This window comes from Balaenoptera ricei, chromosome X (genome assembly GCF_028023285.1).
Source record: "Balaenoptera ricei isolate mBalRic1 chromosome X, mBalRic1.hap2, whole genome shotgun sequence".
Classification (NCBI taxonomy): domain Eukaryota; kingdom Metazoa; phylum Chordata; class Mammalia; order Artiodactyla; family Balaenopteridae; genus Balaenoptera; species Balaenoptera ricei.
The window spans coordinates 16,928,920-16,950,967 of NC_082660.1; the positions used below are offsets into that span (position 1 = coordinate 16,928,920).

Below are 22,048 nucleotides of genomic sequence, written 5' to 3' on the forward strand. Positions count from 1 at the left end.
TCTGCAGCAGCTGCCACGGAGTTGGAGTAACCAGGAGTAAAAGCCTTTCCTTTTGGTGACATGTCTGGGTCCTCCCTACGAGAAAGGAGGCTGATTTATCTTCCTCACGTACATACTGGGATTTATACACTGGAATTGCCAATATCTCCCTTTAGAGTCACCAAGCTAGATGTGCTGGCAAGTGCATTATTTAGCTGAAGTAGAAACTCTGTCATCCAGCTGGCTGCACCTCTTCACAGGAAGAAGCAACTGGAGCCTCTGAGGACTTCCTGGAAGACTTCATCTCTTCCACTGCTAAGGAGAAAAGCTGGCAGCCAGAAGCTGAGGTCTTCCAGACTGATGAAAAACTCAATCTCTTACTTTAATCCTTACCTCACATGGAATACTGCTTTGGTATTATATTTCATCTCAGCGTTCTATTGTACAGAGCCCCTTTCTTCTGAAGGAGATTGCTGGAATGGTGGCTATTATTTTCAGTTCTCCTAAAGGGACAAAAGAGACCCAAGGAGTCTGTTGGGAGGCAATTCTCCTTGGATGTCTTGTGCTCTGCATGCCTCCTGAGCTTTTGTTCCAAGGCAAACTGCCAGGGAAGACGGGGATGGGGCTTCCCTAAGGGGCAGAGGGCCAATGTGCTTGCTGTCTAGGATAACAAGATAATGTCTCCTCCAAGGCAAAGCCTGGGCAGGGCTGCTTGCTGTCCCTAATGGGGCTCGGGTTCCTCAGCTATGTCAGCAGCGCCCACCCTCAGGCGACTAGAGGTAAGGGGAGCACAGGAACATGAAGCTCAAGTCACCTGCTGCATATGAGTAATAAAGGCTTTTGTCTCTGATCCAAAAGTGCCTTGTGACACACTAATGTGCTAGCTTGAAAGTCGGGTAAGATATCAGACCCTTTACAGTTGGTGACAAAGAGTCCTGAGAAGGCATCCAGAAATCAGGCACTAAGCTTGGCAGGGTCTTTTGTGCCCCTTCACCAGAGCCTACCACAAAAGGGTGAAACAAAATGACCTCTGTGAGGCCCTCCATGTTCAAGCCATTTGCTTCTTTGCATTCCCTTTTCTTTCTGAAGTTCCTCCCCATTACAATTTGGTCTTGTGAACTACAAAGTGAAAACTGTTGCAGAAATTACTGATTAGTCATTGGAGAACCATAAAGAACAAGCATCATGACCAAGCCGTATTAACATGAAAAATCTTGATCTGTCTTTTGCGTATGTAATTGTAGTCCTCTTTAAACTTCTAAAATGTACTAGTCACTTTCACAGCTCTGTACCTTTGCTCTTGTCATCCCCTTAACTGGAATACTTTTCTTCTCTCTTTCTGCATTTAAAAATTCTACCCATCATTGGGAATTCCCTGGCAGTCCAGTGGTTAGGACTCCACACTCTCACTGCCGAGGGCCCAGGTTCAGTTCCTGGTCAGGGAGCTAAGATGTGCACAAGCTGCACGACAAGGCCAAAAAAAAGAAAAAAAAAACTTCTACCCATCCTTAAATGGCCATCTAAAATCTCAACTCTTCTTTGAAGACTTTCTTGGTATCCCTCCTTCCCCTCCACAAAAGCAGAACTATTCCCTCCCTGTGGATCCAGAATACCTTGTCCCAGTCAGTAGCACACTTTTCCTACAGTATCATAGTTGCCTATGGCGTCAATCTCCCCAGTCAGGCTGCGTGCTTGCTGAGGCCCTGTACTCAGATTTGCCTTTGTAGCCCCAGAACCTGCCTATAGCAGGTATACAGTAAAAACTGGTTAAATTGTTCCAATCTAATTATATACACTATTGATACTACCAACAAGCAAAGAGGAGAGTTGAATTATAATTGAGTTGTTCAAAATTCTATTATTCTGTCATGAAGAAGAAGAAATAGGAAACTCCCAATTTCTTCAAACATATTGATTATGAAAATAATTAAACTGAATATACACTGAAGAGTTCTAAACCACTTACTGATGCAAAATATATAACACTCTCAAAGGTGTTTCTCAGTCTTCCTTGCTGTGGCCATTGCATTTCTTTTATTATGGATTAATTCTAGCTGCCAGCCATAATTAAAGAAAGCTGTCAGGTCTTAGAATGTAGAAATACAACGTCGATCACTATAAAGCACCTACTGTGAATAACCAAGTCCACGAGCTTATTAAAATAGGTTCTTAACAATACTGGTGAATTTCAAAGTTGAAGCACATCCCAAACCCATGCTTACTCTGCTAAACTAAGGACTGCTCACCTGTGCCTCCACCTGGGGGATCTAGAGCGTGACCGTGCCATCCTTTGACATGTGAGCCACTATCCACTTTTTACACTGCAAAGAAACACAGTATTAGCAAGTTTGTAGAAAGGGCCTGCAACATGCTCTAAAAACAGTGAATGCCACTGACAAAAAGTAATTTGAGCCCTCTGTGCCTCAGTTTCCTCATAGGACCCACCTTATTGGAATGTTGTAAGGATAAAATGAATTAGACCAAGGGTCAGCAAGCTTTTTCTGTAAAGGGCCAGAGAGTAACTACTTTAGGTTTTGCAGGCCATATAAGGTCTCTATAACATTATCTTCTTTTAAAAAAAATGCTTAAAATATATAAAAACCATTCGGGCCACACAAAAACAGGGCCCAAAGGGCCCCAAATGCGTTGTAGTTTGTTGATCCCTGAGTTAAGTCATGAAAAGAGCTTAGAATATTGCCTGGCACACAGCAACTGCTAAATAAGTGTTTCAAAAAGAGGAAAAACTTCCCCAGAATTCCTCTATCTGAGCACAACCACTACGACCCCTTCCCAACTTTCGCTGTTGGTTATGTACATATAATCGCAGTTACGTTCATATAATCACAGTCAACATCTTTAGGAATACTTGATATATCCTACTTTTAAAACCGTCAGATAATAAGAATTACAATGCCTAATTATCACACTAAATTGCCACCTAACTTCTATCAGATAAATATACCAAAACTTAATTAAGCATGATTAGACATTTAGTTTGCTTCTGATTTTTTGCTAAAACAAATAATGTCAAAAAAGTAAATTTTAAAAGACATATAAACTTGATTTTTTTAAATGAATAGCCCAGTTTGCTTTTTTTTTTTTAAAGAAATTCACGTTCTTATTTATTTATTTATTTATTTATTTATTTATGACTGTGTTGAGTCTTTGTTTCTGTGCGAGGGCTTTCTCTAGTTGCGGCAAGTGGGGACCACTCTTCATCACGGTGCGCGGGTCTCTCACCATCGCGGCCTCTCTTGTTGCGGAGCACAGGCTCCAGACACGCAGGCTCAGTAATTGTGGCTCATGGGCCTAGTTGCTCCGCGGCATGTAGGATCTTCCCAGACCAGGGCTCGAACCCGTGTCCCCTGCATTGGCAGGCAGATTCTCAACCACTGCGCCACCAGGGAAGCCCTAAACTTGATTTTAAAAATATTTTTCAGTCTTTAAAAGAAACTGATAGGTTTAGGAGCTGAATTAAAAAAAAACATGATTTGGGTATAATCTTTTATACTATTATTTACATTTCAGTACTCCTCAGTTTTTTTTTTTAACATTTTTTTTAACATCTTTACTGGAGTATAATTGCTTTACAATGGTGTGTTAGTTTCTGCTGTATAACAAAGTAAATCAGTTATACATATACATATGTTCCCATATCTCTTCCCTCTTGTGTCTCCCTCCCTCCCACCCTCCCTATCCAACCCCTCTAGGTGGTCTCAAACCACCGAGCTGATCTCCCTGTGCTATGCGGCTGCTTCCCACTACTATCTATTTTACGTTTGGTAGTGTATACATGTCCATGCCACTCTCTCACTTTGTCACAGCTTACCCTTCTCCCTCCCCATATCCTCAAGTCTATTCTCTAGTAGGTCTGTGTCTTTATTCCCATCTTGCCCCTAGGTTCTTCATGACCATTTTTTTTTCTTAGATTCCATATATATGTGTTAGCATATGGTATTTGTTTTCCTCTTTCTGACTTACTTCACTCTGTATGACAGACTCTAGGCCCATCCACTTCACTACAAATATCTCAATTTCGTTTTTTATGGCTGAGTAATATTCCATTGTATAAATGTGCCACATCTTCTTTATCCATTCATCTGTCGATGGACACTTAGGTTGCATCCATGTCCTGTTGTAAATAGTGTTATTTAATATTTACAGCTATTGTAAATAGTGCTGCAATGAACATTGTGGTACATGACTCTTTTTGAATTATGGTTTTCTCAGGGTATATGCCCAGTAGTGGGATTGCTGGGTCGTATGGTAGTTCTATTTTTAGGTTTTTAAGGAACCTCCATACTGTTCTCCAGAGTGGCTGTATCAATTTACATTCCCACCAACAGTGCAAGAGGGTTCCCTTTTCTCCACACCCTCTCCAGCATTTATTGTTTCTCGATTTTTTGATGATGGCCATTCTGACCGGTGTGAGATGATATCTCATTGTAGTTTTGATTTGCATTTCTCTAATGATTAATGATGTTGAGCATTCTTTCACGTGTCTGTTGGCAATCTGTATATCTTCTTTGGAGAAATGTCTATTTAGGTCTTCTGCCCATTTTTGGATTGGGTTGTTTGTTTTTTTGTTATTGAGCTGCATGAGCTGCTTGTAAATCTTGGAGATTAATCCTTTGTCAGTTGCTTCATTTGCAAATATTTTCTCCCATTCTGAGGGTTGTCTTTTGGTCTTGTTTATGGTTTCCTTTGCTGTGCAAAAGCTTTTAAGTTTCATTAGGTCCCATTTGTTTACTTTTGTTTTTATTTCCACTTCTCTAGGAGCTGGGTCAAAAAGGATCTTGCTGTGATTTATGTCATAGAGTGTTCTGCCTATGTTTTCCTCTAAGAGTTTGATAGTGTCTGGCCTTACATTTAGGTCTTTAATCCATTTTGAGTTTATTTTTGTGTATGGTGTTAGGGAATGTTCTAATTTCATTCCTTTACACGTACTTGTCCAGTTTTCCCAGCACCACTTATTGAAGAGGCTGTCTTTTCTCCACTGTATATGCCTGCCTCCTTTATCAAAGATAAGGTGACCATATGTGCGTGGGTTTATCTCTGGGATTTCTATCCTGTTCCATTGATCTATATTTCTGTTTTTGTGCCAGTACCATACAGTCTTGATTACTATAGCTTTGTAATATAGTCTGACGTCAGGGAGCCTGATTCCTCCAGCTCCATTTTTCGTTCTCAAGATTGCTTTGGCTATTCGGGGTCTTTTGTGTTTCCATACAAATTGTGAAATTTTTTGTTCTAGTTCTGTGAAAAATGCCAGTGGTAGTTTGATAGGGATTGCATTGTATCTGTAGATTGCTTTGGGTAGTAGAGTCATTTTCACAATGTTGATTCTTCCAATCCAAGAACATGGTATATCTCTCCATTTATTTGTATCATCCTTAATTTCTTTCATCCGTGTCATTATTTTCTGCATACAGGTCTTTTGTCTCCTTAGGTAGATTTATTCCTAGATATTTTGTTCTTTTTGTTGCAGTGGTAAATGGGAGTGTTTCCTTAATTTCTCTTTCAGATTTTTCATCATTAGTGTATAGGAATGCCAGAGATTTCTGTGCATTAATTTTGTATCCTGCTACTTTACCAAATTCATTGATTAGCTCTAGTAGTTTTCTGGTAGCATCTTTAGGATTCTCTACGTAGATTATCATGTCATCTGCAAACAGTGACAGCTTTACTTCTTCTTTTCCGATTTGGATTCCTTATATTTCTTTTTCTTCTCTGATTGCTGTGGCCAAAACTTCCAAAACTATGTTGAATAATAGTGGTGAGAGTGGGCAACCTTATCTTGTTCCTGATCTTAGTGGAAATGGTTTCAGTTTTTCACCATTGAGGACGATGTTGGCTGTGGGTTTGTCATATATGGCCTTTATTATGTTGAGGAAAGTTCCCTCTATGCCTAGTTCCTGTAGGGTTTTTATCATAAATGGGTACTGAATTTTGTCAAAAGCTTTCTCTGCATCTATTGAGATGATCATATGGTTTTTCTCCTTCAATTTGTTAATGTGGTGTATCACGTTGATTGATTTGCATATATTGAAGAATCCTTGCATTCCTGGAATAAACCGCATTTGATCATGGTGTAGGATCCTTTTAATATGCTGTTGGATTCTGTTTGCTAGTATTTTGTTGAGGATTTTTGCATCTATGTTCATCAGTGATATTGGCTTGTAGTTTTCTTTCTTTGTGACATCTTTGTCTGGTTTTGGTATCAGGGTGATGTGGCCTCGTAGAGTGAGTTTGGAAGTGTTCCTCCCTCTGCTATATTTTGGAAGAGTTTGAGAAGGATAGGTGTTAGCTCTTCTCTAAATGTTTGATAGAATTCGCCTGTGAAGCCATCTGGTCCTGGGCTTTTGTGTGTTGGAAGATTTTTAATCACAGTTTCAATTTCAGTGCTTGTGATTGGCCTGTTCATATTTTCTATTTCTTCCTGGTTCAGTCTCGGAAGGTTGTGCATTCGTAAAACTTTGTCCATTTCTTACAGGTTGTCCATTTTATTGGCATAGAGTTGCTTGTAGTAATCTCTCATGATCCTTTGTATTTCTGCAATGTCAGTTGTTACTTCTCCTTTTTCATTTCTAATTCTATTGATTTGAGTCTTCTCTCTTTTGTTCTTGATGAGTCTGGCTAATGGTTTATCAATTTTGTTTATCTTCTCAAAGAACCAGCTTTTAGTTTTATTGATCTTTGCTATCGTTTCCTTCATTTCTTTTTCATTTATTTCTGCTCTGATCTTTATGATTTCTTTCCTTCTGCTAACTTTGGGGTTTTTTTGGTTCTTCTTTCTCTAATTGCTTTAGGTGCAAGGTTAGGTTGTTTATTTGAGATGTTTCCTGTTTCTTAAGGTAGGATTGTATTGCTATAAACTTCCCTCTTAGAACTGCTTTTGCTGCATCCCATAGGTTTTGGGTCATCGTGTCTCCATTGTCATTTGTTTCTAGGTATTTTTTGATTTCCTCTTTGACTCCTTCAGTGACCTCTTGGTTATTAAGTACTGTATTGTTTAGCCTCCATGTGTTTGTATTTTTTACAGATCTTTTACTGTAATTGATATCTAGTCTCATAGCGTTGTGGTCGGAAAAGATACTTGATACTATTTCAATTTTTTAAAATTTACCAAGGCTTGATTTGTGACCCAAGATATGATCTATTCTGGAGAATGTTCCATGAGCACTTGAGAAAAATGTGTATTCTGTTGTTTTTGGATGGAATGTCCTATAAATATCAATTAAGTCCATCTTGTTTAATGTATCATTTAGAGCTTGTGCTTCCTTATTTATTTTCATTTTGGATGATCTGTCCATTGGTGAAAGTGGGGTGTTAAAGTCCCCTACTATGATTGTGTTACTGTTGATCTCCTCTTTTATGGCTGTTAGTATTTGCCTTATGTATTGAGGTGCTCCTATGTTGGGTGCATAAATATTTACAATTGTTATATCTTCTTCTTGGATCGATCCCTTGATCATTATGTAGTGTCCTTCTTTGTCTCTTGTAATAGTCTTTATTTTAAAGTCTATTTTGTCTGATATGAGAATTGCTACTCCAGCTTTCTTTTGATTTCCATTTGCATGGAATATCTTTTTCCATCCCCTCACTCTCAGTCTGTATGTGTCCCTAGGTCTGAAGTGTGTCTCTTGTAGACAGCATATATATGGGTCTTGCTTTTGTATCCATTCAGCCAGTCTGTGTCTTTTGGTGGGAGCATTTAATCCATTTACATTTAAGGTAATTATTGATATGTATGTTCCTATTCCCATTTTCTTAATTGTTTTGGGTTTGTTATTATAGGTCTTTTCCTTCTCTTGTGTTTCTTGCCTAGAGAAGTTCCTTTAGCATTTGTTGTAAAGCTGGTTTGGTGGTGCTGAACTCTCTCAGCTTTTGCTTGTCTGTAAAGGTTTTAATTTCTCCATCAAATCTGAATGAGATCCTTGCTGGGTAGAGTAATCTTGGTTGTAGGTTTTTCTCCTTCATCACTTTAAATATGTCCTGCCACTCCCTTCTGGCTTGCACCGTTTCTGCTGAAAGATCAGCTGTTAACCTTATGGGGATTCCCTGGTGTGTTATTTGTTGTTTTTCCCTTGCTGCTTTTAATATGTTTTCTTTGTATTTAATTTTTGATAGTTTGATTAATATGTGTCTTGGCGTGTTTCTCCTTGGATTTATCCTGTATGGGACTCTGTGCTTCCTCGACTTGATTAACTATTTCCTTTCCCATATTAGGGAAGTTTTCAACTATAATCTCTTCAAATATTTTCTTAGTCCCTTTCTTTTTCTCTTCTTCCTCTGGGACCCCTATAATTCGAATGTTGGTGCTTTTAATGTTGTCCCAGAGGTCTCTGAGACTGTCCTCAGTTCTTTTCATTCTTTTTTCTTTATTCTGCTCTGCAGTAGTTATTTCCACTCTTTTATCTTCCAGGTCACTTATCCGTTCTTCTGCCTCAGTTATTCTGCTATTGATCCCTTCTAGAGTATTTTTAATTTCATTTATTGTGTTGTTCATCGTTGCTTGTTTCTTCTTTAGTTCTTCTAGGTCCTTGTTAAATGTTTCTTGCATTTTGTCTATTCTATTTCCAAGATTTTGGATCATCTTTACTATCATTATTCTGAATTCTTTTTCAGGTAGACTGCCTATTTCCTCTTCATTTGTTAGGTCTGGTGGGTTTTTACCTTGCTCCTTCATCTGCTGTGTGTTTTTCTGTCTTCTCATTTTGCTTATCTTACTGTGTTTGGGGTCTCCTTTTTGCAGGCTGCAGGTTCGTAGTTCCTGTTGTTTTTGGTGTCTGTCCCCAGTAGCTAAGGTTGGTTCAGTGGGTTGTGTAGGCTTCCTGGTGGAGGGGACTAGTGCCTGTGTTCTGGTGGATGAAGCTGGATCTTGTCTTTCTGGTGGGCAGGTCCACATCTGGTGGTGTGTTTTGGGGTGTCTGTGGCCTTATTATGATTTTAGGCAGCCTCTCTGCTAATGGGTGGGGTTGTGTTCCTGTCTTGCTAGTTGTTTGGCATAGGGTGTCCAGCACTGTAGCTTGCTGGTTGTTGAGTGAAGCTGGGTCTTGGTGTTGAGATGGAGATCTCTGGGAGATTTTCGCCGTTTGATATTACGTGGAGCTGGGAGGTCTCTTGTGGACCAGTGTCCTGAAGTTGGCTCTCCTACCTCAGATGCATAGCAGTGACTCCTGGCTGGAGCACCAAGAGCCTTTCATCCACACGCCTCAGAATAAAAGGGAGAAAAAATAGAAAGAAAGAAAGAAAAAGGATAAAATAAAATAAAATAAAGTTATTAAAGTAAAAAATATTAAGAAAAAAACTTTTTAAAAAGTTAAAGAACAAACAAACAAACAAAAACGGATGGACAGAACCCTAGGACAAATGGTGAAAGCGAAGCTATACAGACAAAATCTCACACAGAAGCATACACATACACACTCACAAGAAGAGGAAAAGGGGAAAAAATAATATATCTTGCTCCCAAAGTCCACCTCCTCAATTTGGGATGATTCGTTGTCTATTCAGGTATTCCACAGATGCAGGGTACATCAAGTTGATTGTGGAGATTTAATCCACTGCTCCTGAGGCTGCTGGGAGGGATTTCCCTTTCTCTTCCTTGTTCGCACAGCTCCCGGGGTTCAGCTTTGGATTTGGCCCCGCCTCTGCGTGTAGGTCGCCTGAGGCGTCTGTTCTTCGCTCAGACAGGACGGGGTTAAAGGAGCAGCTGATTCGGGGGCTCTGGCTCACTCAGGCTGGGAGGAGGGAGGGGTACGGATGTGGGGCGAGCCTGCGGCGGCAGAGGCCGGCATGACGTTGCAGCAGCCTGAGGTGCACTGTGTGTTCTCCTGGGGAATTTGTCCCTGGATCACGGGAGCCTGGCAGTGGCGGGCAGCACAGGCTCCAGGAGGGGCAGTGTGGAGAGTGACCTGTGCTCGCACACAGGCTTCTTGGTGGCAGCAGCAGCAGCCTTAGCGTCTCATGCCCGTCTCTAGGGTACGCGCTGATAGCCGCGGCTCGCGCCCGTCTCTGGAGCTCCTTTAAGCAGCGCTCTTAATCCCCTCTCCTCGCACACCAGGAAACAAAGAGGGAAGAAAAAATCTCTTGCCTCTTCGGCAGGTCCAGACTTTTTCCCCCGGACTCCCTCCCGGCTAGCCGTGGTGCACTAACCCCTTCAGGCTGTGTTTACACCGCCAACCCCAGCCCTTTCCCTGCGATCCAGACCGAAGCCCGAGCCTCAGCTCCCAGCCCCCGCCTGCCCCGGTGGGTGAGCAGACAAGCCTCTCGGGCTGGTGAGTGCTGGTCGGCACCGATCCTCTGTGCGGGAATCTCTCTGCTTTGCCCTCTGCACCAGTTGCTGCGCTCTCCTCCGTGGCTCCAAAGCTTCCCCCCTCCGCCACCCGCAGTCTCCGCCCGCGAAGGGGCTTCCTAGTGTGTGGAAACCTTTCCTCCTTCACAGCTCCCTCCCACTGGTGCAGGTCCCGTCCCTATTCTTTTGTCTCTGTTTTTTCTTTCTTCTTTTGCTCTACCCAGGTACGTGGGGAGTTTCTTGCCTTTTGGGAGGTCTGAGGTCTTCTGCCAGTGTTCAGTGGGTGTTCTATAGGAGAAGTTCCACGTGTAGATGTATTTCTGATGTATCTGTGGGGAGGAAGGTGATCTCTGCGTCTTACTCTTCCGCCATCTTCTCCGACCACCTCTTGCTCAGTTTTGATACTATAATTAAGTAGTGTCCAACTTACTGGCTCCAAACCCCTGATGGCTTTCAAAATTACTGCCATGGGCCCATGAATAATACATACAGCCACCATACACAGACTACAGAATGAATAAGTATATGTCTCATATATTAGAACCTCTATTTTGCAAATTTCTGAAGATACTATGGCCACTGTTAAAATATAAATGGCTTCTTGTCACTATGTAGTTTTTCCACTGACTGATACAAAAAGTACAACTATAACTATGTGGACATTGGTTTGAAAAGGGATTCCTCATAGTCAAACATTTGCAAACTACTGTTATAATAAATTTCAAAGGAAGTAATAGTATATAAGATCAAACGACTTGAACTAGATCACTCACCAGAAGTACATTCAACTCAATTCATTTAGTTATACACTGCTTCTTTCCAAAAAGAATGTGAGGCTAGGAAGAACAATTAGGTCAGATGTACTATGAAATTAAGACACTAAAGGGCAAAGTGTTTTCTTAGTAACTACAAATATAAAAATGTTCATTGCAGCTCTATTTACAATAGCTAGGACATGGAAGCAACCTAAGTGTCCATCGACAGATGAATGGATAAAGAAGATGTGGCACATATATACAATGGAATGTTACTCAGCAATAAAAAGGAACGAAATTGAGTTATTTGTAGTGAGGTGGATGGACCTAGAGTCTGTCATACAGAGTGAAGTAAGTCAGAAAGAGAAAAACAAATACCGTATGCTAACACATATATATGGAATCTAAAAAAAAACAAAAAAAAGGTCCTGAAGAACCTAGGGGCAAGACGGGAATAAAGACGCAGACCTACTAGAAAATGGACTTGAGGACACAGGGAAGACACATGGACATATATACACTACCAAATGTAAAATAGATAGCTAGTGGGAAGCAGCTGCATAGCACAGGGAGATCAGCTCGGTGCTTTGTGACCAGCTAGAAGGGTGGGATAGGGAGGGTGGGAGGGAGGGAGATGCAAGAGGGAAGAGATATGGGGATATATGTATATGTATAACTGATTCACTTCATTATAAAGCAGAAACTAACACACCATTGTAAAGCAATCATACTCCAATAAAAATGTTAAAAAAAAAAGTATTCATTTAACAAATGTTACTGAGTACCTATTATTTGGCAGGCACTGTTCTGGGGAGACAACAGTGAAGAGAAACAGGAAAAACTTCCTGCCCTCCTGGAGCTTACATTCTACTGAGGGAATCTTATAATTTAATTAAAGAAGCTTTGGGTATATACCTATTAAATTGAACAAATATAATAAACCCAAAGGTTGTGGGGGAGACACCAAATACTGTTGGTGATCATGAAAAAGTATATCTTTCCCAGAGGGTAATTTTTTTATCCATTTTATTTTTTGCAAAACACTTACTGAAATACAATTCACATACCGTACAATTCACCTATTTAAGTGTACAGTTCAATGTTTTTTACTATATTAACAGGGATGCATAACCATCACCACAATCTAATTTTGGAACATTTTCATCCCTTCTAAAAGAAACCCCATTAGCAGTCACTCCCCATTCCTCTCCTCCTTAGATTAGCCTCTGAGAACCAGTAATCTACTTTCGGTTCCTATGTATGTACTTACTCTTTACCTTTCATATAAACGGAATCATACAAATATGTGATTCTTTGTGACTGGCTTCTTTCCCTTAGCATAATGTTTTCAAGGGTTTTACCATATATCAGTATTTCATCCTTTTTACGGCTGAATAATATTCCATTGTATGGGTACACGACATTTTAAGATTCATTGATCTCTCAATGGACATTTGGGTTGTTTCTATTTTTTTGGTTATTATGAATAATTCTGCTATGAACATTTGTGTACAAGTTTTTGTGTAGACACAGTTTTTCGTTTCTCTTGGGTATAAACCTAGGAGTAGAAATGCTGGGTCATACAATAACTCTATGTTTAACTTCTTGGGAGACTGCCAAACTTTTCCAAAGCAGCTACATCATTTTACATTCCCACCAGCAATGTATGAAGGTTCCAATTTTTCCACATCCCCACTAACATTTGTTATTGTCTGTCTCTTTGATTATAGCCATCCTAGTGGGAGTGAAGTGGTTCCTCACCACAGTTTTGATTTGCCTATCCCTAATGATAGGTAACCTTGAAATATGTAAGAAATTATGAAACTAATCATGCCTACTTTCTTTTAAACTAATAATTTCAGTTTAAATGTATAATTCTAAGGTAATAATTTAAAAGAAAAAAGCAGCTATATATACTAAGATGTTTATATAAGCTTCACTTATAATAGGAAAGAAAAAAATCCACCCAAACTAGTTATAACCCAAATGCCCAACAATCAGTAAAAGATTAAACAAATTTAAAATACATACATCTAGTCACTCCCTACCTTTCTCCTAGCCTTATATATGTCTTTTCCTCCACATATTCTATTATTCCACCACAGCAAACTACTTGCTTTTCCCTGATCAGGCTGTTCTGTTCATATCACATAGATGGCTTTCCCTCACTCTGCCTGACAAATCCCTATTCTTTTAGGACTGTTTGACCATAATCTTCCCTGAAATTCTTTCCTTGACTTTCTTTCTTTCCCCCTGAGTTTCTTTCTTCTTGTGAATTCTGAGTTTATTCTGCAATTATTTCAATACATTGTGATTATTTGTTTACTTAATTATATTTATTTCAACAGGCAAAAGACTCCAAACAGCACATCACAGAACAGAAAACTCAAATGACCTATGGACATCTGAGACGTTCAACCTCAATAGTAACTGAGTAAATACCAATTCAGATCATAACCATGCCACACCTGTCAGAATGACAAAAAACAAACAAACAAAAACACCCTGAAGTTGCATATTCCAGAGTGTTGGTGAGGCTGTGGAAAGATGGGGACTCTCGTATACTGCTAAGGAGGTGAGTATACACATTTATAACCACTTTGGAAGGGGTTGGCAGTACCCGTTAAACTTGAACACGCTCATATCCTACGACTCAGCAGTTCCACTCAGGGATAGACCTTAGAGTGGTGGTTCTCCAACTTTAGTGCACTGCAAAATAACCTGAAAGGCTGGTTACAACACAGAATGCTGGGTTCTCTTCTGGGGTGGGCCCCACTTCTAGCAAGTTCCCAGGTGATGTGGATTCTGCTGGCTCTAGGACTATAAAACTACTGATTTAAAGGGAAAGGTGTAGGTCACTTGGGAGAAAATGTTTACAAGTGAGATTTACTGGTTATGTGAGAAAAAAGGTATTACTTAGAATATTTTCCTCTGCTAATATTAAAATTAGCTTTATTAAAATTCAAACTAGTAGATAGCCTCATCCACCACAGGGCAGACAGCAGAAGCAAGAACTACAATCCTGCAGCCTGTGGAACAAAAACCACACTCACAGAAAGACAGACAAGATGAAAAGGCAGAGGGTTATGTACCAGATGAAGGAACAAGATAAAACCCCAGAAAAACAACTAAATGAAATGGAGGTAGGCAATCTTCCAGAAAAAGAATTCAGAATAATGATAGTGAAGATGATCCAGGACCTCGGAAAAAGAATGGAGGCAAAGATCGAGAAGATGTGAGAAATGTTTAACAAAGATCTAGAAAAATTAAAGAACAAACAAACAGAGATGACCAATACAATAACTGAAATGAAAACCACACTAGAAGGAATCAATAGCAGAATAACTGAGGCAGAAGAACGGATAAGTGACCTGGAAGACAGAATGGTGGAATTCACTGCTGCGGAACAGAATAAAGAAAAAAGAATGAAAAGAAATGAAGACAGCCTAAGAGACCTCTGGGACAACATTAAACGCAACAACATTCGCATTATAGGGGTCCCAGAAGGAGAAGAGAGAGAAAGGACCCGAGAAAATAGCTGGAGAGATTAGAGTCAAAAACTTCCCTAACATGGGAAAGGAAATAGCCACCCAAGTCCAGGAAGTGCAGAGAGTCCCATACAGAATAAACCCAAGGAGAAACACGCCGAGACACATAGTAATCAATTTGGCAAAAATCAAAGACAAAGAAAAATTATGGAAAGCAGCAAGGGAAAAACGAAAAATAACATACAAGGGAACTCCCATAAGGTTAACAGCTGATTTCTCAGCAGAAACTCTACAAGCCAGAAGGGACTGGCATGATATACTTAAAGTGATGAAAGGGAAGAACCTACAACCAAGATTACTCTAGCCGGCAAGGATCTCATTCAGATTCGATGGAGAAATCAAAAAAGCTTTACATGTGTTTGCCAACAAACACATGAAAGAATGCTCAACATCATTAATCATTAGAGAAATGCAAATCAAAACTACAATGAGATATCATCTCACACCGGTCAGAATGGCCATCATCAAAAAATCGAGAAACAATAAATGCTGGAGAGGGTGTGGAGAAAAGGGAACACTCTTGCACTGTTGGCGGGAATGTAAACTGATACAGCCACTATGGAGAACAGTATGGAGGTTCCTTAAAAAACTAAAAATACAACTACCATACGACCCAGCAATCCCACTACTGGGCATATACCCTGAGAAAACCATAATTCAAAAAGAGTCATGTACCAAAATGTTCATTGCAGCTCTATTTACAATAGCCAGGACCTGGAAGCAACCTAAGTGTCCATCGACAGACGAATGGATAAAGAAGATGTGGCACATACATACATTGGAATATTACTCAGCCATAAAAGGAAACGAAATTGAGTTATTTGTAGTGAGGTGGATGGAGTTAGCGTCTGTCATACAGAGTGAAGTAAGTCATAAAGATAAAAACAAATACCGTATGCTAACACATATATATGGAATCTAAGGAAAAAAAAAAAAGGTCATGAAGAACCTAGTGGCAAGACGGGAATAAAGACACAGACCTACTAGAGAATGGACTTGACAATATAGGGAGGGGGAAGGGTAAGCTGTGACAAAGTGAGAGAGTGGCATGGACATATAAACACTACCAAATGTAAAATAGATAGCTAGTGGGAAGCAGCCGCATAGCACAGGGAGATCAGCTCGGTGGTTTGTGACCACCTAGAAGGGTGGGATAGGGAAGGTGGGAGGGAGGGAGACACAAGAGGGAAGAGATATGGGAACATATGTATATGTATAACTGATTCATTTTGTTATAAAGCAGAAACTAACACACCATTGTAAAGCAATTATACTCCAATAAAGATGTTAAAAAACAAAAAAACAAACAAACCCAAAACAATTAAGAAAATGGTCATAGGAACATACATATCGATAACTACCTTAAATGTGAATGGATTAAGTGCTCCAACCAAAAGACACAAGCTTGCTGAATGGATGCAAAAACAACACCCATATATATGCTGTCTACAAGAGACCCACTTCAGACCTAGGGACACATACAGACTGAAAGTGAGGGGATGGAAAAAGATATTCCATGCAAATGGAAATCAGAAGAAAGCTGGAGTAGCAGTACTCCTATCAGATGAAATAGACTTTGAAATAAAGAATGTTACAAGAGACAAGGAAGGACACTACCTAATGATCAAGGGATCAATCCAAGAAGATATAACAATTATAAATATATATGCACCCAACATAGGAGCACTTCAATACATAAGGCAACTGCTAACAGCTCTAAAAGAGGAAATCGACAGGAACACAATAACAGTGGGGGACTTTAACACCTCACTTACACCAATGGACAGATCATCCAAACAGAAAATCAATATGGAAACACAAGCTTTAAATGACACAGTAGACCAGATAGATTTAATTGATATTTATAGGACGTTCCATCCAAAAACAGCAGATTACACTTTCTTCTCAAGTGCACACGGAACATTCTCCAGGATAGCTCACATCTAGGGTCACAAATCAAGCCTCAGTAAATTTAAGAAAATTGAAATCATGAGATTAGAAATCAATTACAGGGAAAAAAACGTAAAAAACACAAAACACATGGAGGCTAAACAATACGTTACTAAATAACCAAGAGATCACTGAAGAAATCAAACAGGAAATCAAAAAATACCTAGAGACAAATGACAATGAAAACACGACGATCCAAAACCTATGGGATGCAGCAAAAGCAGTTCTAAGAGGGAAGTTTATAGCTATACGAGCCTACCTCAAGAAACAAGAAAAATCTCAAATAAACAATCTAACCCTACACTTAAAGGAACTAGAGAAAGAGGAACAAACAAAACCCAAAGTTAGCAGAAGGAAAGAAATCATAAAGATCAGAGCAGAAATAAATGAAATAGAAACAAAGAAAACAATAGCAAAGATCAATAAAACTAAAAGCTGGTTCTTTGAAAAGATAAACAAAATTGATAAACCATTAGCCAGACTCATCAAGAAAAAGAGGGAGAGGACTCAAATCAATAAAATTAGAAACGAAAATGGAGACGTTACAACAGACACCACAGAAATACAAAGCATCCTAAGAGACTACTATAAACAACTCTATGCCAATAAAATGGACAACCTGGAAGAAATGGACAAATTCTTAGAAAGGTATAACCTTCCAAGACTGAACCAGGAAGGAATAGAAAATATGAACAGACCAATCACAAGTAATGAAATGAAACTGTGATTAAAAATCTTCCAACAAACAGAAGTCCAGGACAAGATGGCTTCACAGGTGAGTTCTATCAAACATTTAGAGAAGAGCTAACACCCATCCTTCTCAAACCCTTCCAAAAAACTGCGGAGGAAGGAATACTCCCAAACTCATTCTATGAGGCCACCATCACCCTGATACCAAAACCAGACAAAGATACTACAAAAAAAAGAAAATTACAGACCAATATCACTGATGAACATAGATGTAAAAATCCTCAACAAAATACCAGCAAACAGAATCTAACAACACATTAAAAGGATCATACACCACGATCAAGTGGGATTTATCCCAGGGATGCAAGGATTCTTCAATATACGCAAATCAATCAATGTGATACACCATATTAACAAACTGAAGAATAAAAACCATATGATCATCTCAATTGATGCAGAAAAAGCTTGTGACAAAATTCAACACCCATTTATGATAAAAACTCTCCAGAAAGTGGGCATAGAGGGAACCTACTTCAACATAATAAAGGCCATATACGACAAACCCACAGCAAACATCACTCTCAATGGTGAAAAACTGAAAGCATTTCCTCTTAGATCAGGAACAAGGCAAGGATGTCCATTCTCACCACTATTATTCAACATAGTTTTGGAAGTCCTAGCCACGGCAATCAGAGAAGAAAAAGAAATAAAAGGAATCCAAATTGGAAAAGAAGAAGTAAAACTGTCACTGTTTACAGATGACATGATACTATACATAGAGAATCCTAAAGATGCCACCAGAAAACTACTAGAGCTAATCAATGAATTTGGTAAAGTTGAAGGATACAAAATTAATGTACAGCAATCTCTTGCATTCCTATACACTAATGATGAAAAATCTGAAAGAGAAATTAAGGAAACACTCCCACTTACCACTGCAACAAAAAGAATAAAATACCTAGGAATAAACCTACCTAGGAAGACAAAAGACCTGTATGCAGAAAACTATAAGACACTGATGAAAGAAATTAAAGGTGATACCAACAGATGGAGAGATATACCATGTTCTTGGATTGGAAGAATCAATATTGTGAAAATGACTATACTACCCAAAGCAATCTACAGATTCAATGCAATCCCTATCAAATTACCAATGGCATTTTTTACAGAACTAGAAGTAAAAATCTTAAAATCTGTATGGAGACACAAAAGACGCCGAATAGCCAAAGCAGCCTTGAGGTAGAAAAAAGGAGCTAGAGGAATCAGACTCCCTGACTTCAGACTATACTACAAAGCTACAGTAATCCAGACAATATGGTACTGGCACAAAAACAGACATATAGATCAATGGAACAGGATAGAAAGCCCAGAGATAAACCCACGCACCTATGGTCAGCTAATCTATGACAAAGGAGGCAAGGATATACAATGGAGAAAAGACAGTCTCTTCAATAAGTGGTGCTGGGAAAAATGGACAGCTACATGTAAAAGAATGAAATTAGAACACTCTCTAACACCATACACAAAAATAAACTCAAAATGGATTAGAGACCTAAATGTAAGACCAGACACTATCAAACTCTTAGAGGAAAACATAGGAAGAACAGTCTTTGACATAAATCACAGCAAGATCTTTTTTGATCCACCTCCTACAGTAATGGAAATAAAAACAGACAAATGGGACCTAATGAAACTTCCAAGCTTTTGCACAGCAAAGGAAATCATAAATAAGTCAAAAAGACAACCCTCAGAATGGGAGAAAATATTTACAAATGAATCAACGGACAAAGGATTAACCTGCAAAATATATAAACAGCTCGTGCAGCTCAATATTAAAAAAAAAACAACCCAATCCAAAAATGGGCAGAAGACCTAAATAGACATTTCTCCAAAGAAGACATACAGATGGCCAAGAAGCACATGAAAAGCTGCTCAACATCACTAATTATTAGAGAAATGCAAATCAAAACTACAGTGAGGTATCACCTCACACCAGTTAGAATGGGCATCATCAGAAAATCTACAAACAACAAATGCTGGAGAGGGTGTGGAGAAAAGGGAACCCTCTTGCACTCTTGGTGGGAACGTAAATTGACACAGCCACTATGGAGAACAGTATGGAGGTTCCTTAAAGAAGTAGAAATAGAATTACTATATGACCCAGCAATCCCACTACTGGGCATATACCCAGAGAAAACCATAATTCAAAAAGACACATGCACCCCAAGGTCCATTGCAGCACTATTTACAATAGCCAGGTCATGGAAGCAACCTAAATGCCCATCAATAGACGAATGGATAAAGAAGATGTGGTACATATATACAATGGAATATTACTCAGCCATAAAAAGGAACGAAATTGGGTCATTTGTAGAGATGTGGATCCATCTAGAGACTGTCATACAGAGTGAAGTAAGTCAGAAAGAGAAAAACAAATATCGTATATTAACGCATATATGTGGAACCTAGAAAATGGTACAGATGAACCGGTTTTCAGAGCAGAAATTGAGACACCGATGTAGAGAAAAAAACGTATGGACACCAAGGGGGGAAAGCGGTGGGGGGTGGGGGTTGTGGTGGGATGAATTGGGAGATTGGGATTGACATGTATACACTGATGTGCATAAAATGGATGACTAACAAAAAAAAATTCAAACTATTCACTCAAAAATGGGTGAATTTTATTGCATATAAATTATACCTCAAAGCTGTAAAAAAGTTAGCTTTGGGGTGATGAAAGTGCTGTAAGATTTGAGCAGATATTATGGAGATGGTTGCACAACTCTGCAAACATACCAAAAATCACTGAATTGTACATTTTAAACCTGTAAAATATATCTCAATAAAGCTTTTTTTTTTTTTAAAGTTAACTTTATTTGCATTTGCTTTTCGGGTGCATCAGCTAGTAATGAACAGTAGTAGCTCAGGGGCTTAATGCATAAGAGAGGAGAGTTAATTTAAACCCTAGAGTCTGAGCTAAGATGGTTTTTACATTTTTTAAGTGTTGTTTAAAAAGAAGAAGAATATGCAACAGAGACTGTATGTGGCCCACAAAGTCTAAAATATTTACTATCTGGTCCTTTACAAAAAAGATTGCTGATCTCTGATTTAAACTAACTTACTTGTGACTAGCAAAGTTAATCAAAGGAAGCTTTAAGACAGAGAGGGCGAGAAAAAAAAAAAAAAAGGCAGAAACACCAGCAGGGTTTGTGACTGGGGAGAAGGAGATGTCAATTACAAAAGAGAAATTCATTTATACTCCTCCTTCGGAGTGAACTGTGTAGGGGCAGTGAGTGAATTTGTGTGCCCTTGAACATGGAAAGATGACTGGACAGCAGGGGCATCCACTCCCAGGAGGATGCTGAAGGGGATGCTGGTGTCAAAAAAGGCCACCCCAACCAGGACAGAACTGGACACATCCCCTCACCCAGCTGAAAGCAATTCTCCTCTTCTTCCATGACATCACTTCCCCCTCTCCATTAGGTCCCTCCCATCACCCTACTACCTCTCTCTCCATTTACAACCAAATTCCTCAAAGGGCTGACTGTATACCACAGTCATTCTCTCCCATTCTTCTCCTCCCATTCTACTTGGCCCCTCACCAATCTAGCTTTCCACTCCACCAAACTGCTCCAGTCAAGATCGCTAACGAAATCCATGTTACTAAATCCAATGGCTATTTTCCCTCCTTCTCCTGGATCTACCAGCAGCACTTGATGGTCAATCACACCTTCCTCCCAGAAACATTTTCTTCACTTGGATTCCAGAATACTACACTTTCCTGGTTTTCCTCCTACCTCTAACGATGCTTTCTGTCTCCTTTGCTGGTTTTTCCTCACCTCCCCCCTCATCAGCCTGACCCCTAAATAGTGAACACAGTCTTCCTCTAAATAGTGACTTTAGTCTTTGACTTCTCATTGTCTACACTCTCTTCCCAGTCTGCACTTTCCTTCAGTCTCATGGCTTTAAATACTCTCTATATACTAACAACCCCCAAATTGACATCTCCAGCCCTCACCTATCCTCTGTGTTGCCGTCTTCCACATCCAAAAGCCTATTGGATGCTGTAAACATGTCCAAGAGCAAACTCCTGACCTTCCTCCAAAATCTGCTCCTCCCAAGGTCTGTTCCACCTCAATAAATGGCAACTCTATCCTTAGAGTTTTCAACAAAGAGGAAACATAACTGTCCAATAAACATACAAAAAGATATTCAACACTACCTACTAGGAAGATAAAATTAAAACAAGGAGATACCATTTCATACTCATTAGATGTGCAAAAATTTTAGTCTGATGATCCCCATGTGTTTAACAAGAAAGTGGAAAAAGAGAATTTCTCAACTGAGGAAAATTCCTCCCCAAAAAAACATGAAGCAGAAGAAAACTCTAACTGTATACTCTAAACAGAATTAAATATATCCAAAAGCATTTAGGAATATATATTTTTTAAAACTCACCTTGAATCAGAAATTTAAAAACTAAGAACAGAAACATACCAAAAAACATAGTGATATGACAGAAAAAAAAATTAATCGAACTAAGGGGAAAGAATGGGAGAAAAAGACTAAATTATCTCAGAAGTGAAGAATAAATTACAAGGTGCCCAAGGGAAAATAAACTCAAAAGAAATGATGCAGCCACTTTGGAAAACAGTCTGACAGTTCCTTAAAAAATTAAACATAGAGTTACCATATGACCCAGCAATTCAAATCCTAGGTATACACCCAAAAGAAATAAAAATATATGTCTGCATAAAAACTTGTGCACAAATGCTCATAACGGCATTATTCACAAGAGCCAAAATGTAGAAACAACTCAAATGTTCATT

The 22,048-nt window shown here is 39.2% G+C and overlaps 1 protein-coding gene across 8 annotated transcripts in view; it reads right to left on the reverse strand.

Annotated features, from left to right (window-relative positions):
* Positions 1-22,048, reverse strand: part of BCLAF3 (BCLAF1 and THRAP3 family member 3) — a 64,128-nt gene that overhangs the window by 36,308 nt on the left and 5,772 nt on the right. For all 8 annotated transcript variants that reach the window (XM_059910907.1, XM_059910906.1, XM_059910910.1 and 5 more), the window contains exon 2: positions 2,226-2,300. In XM_059910907.1, the coding sequence (XP_059766890.1) occupies positions 2,226-2,266 (41 nt within the window). In that variant the 5' untranslated portion in view covers positions 2,267-2,300. The remainder of the gene's footprint in view (positions 1-2,225; positions 2,301-22,048) is intronic.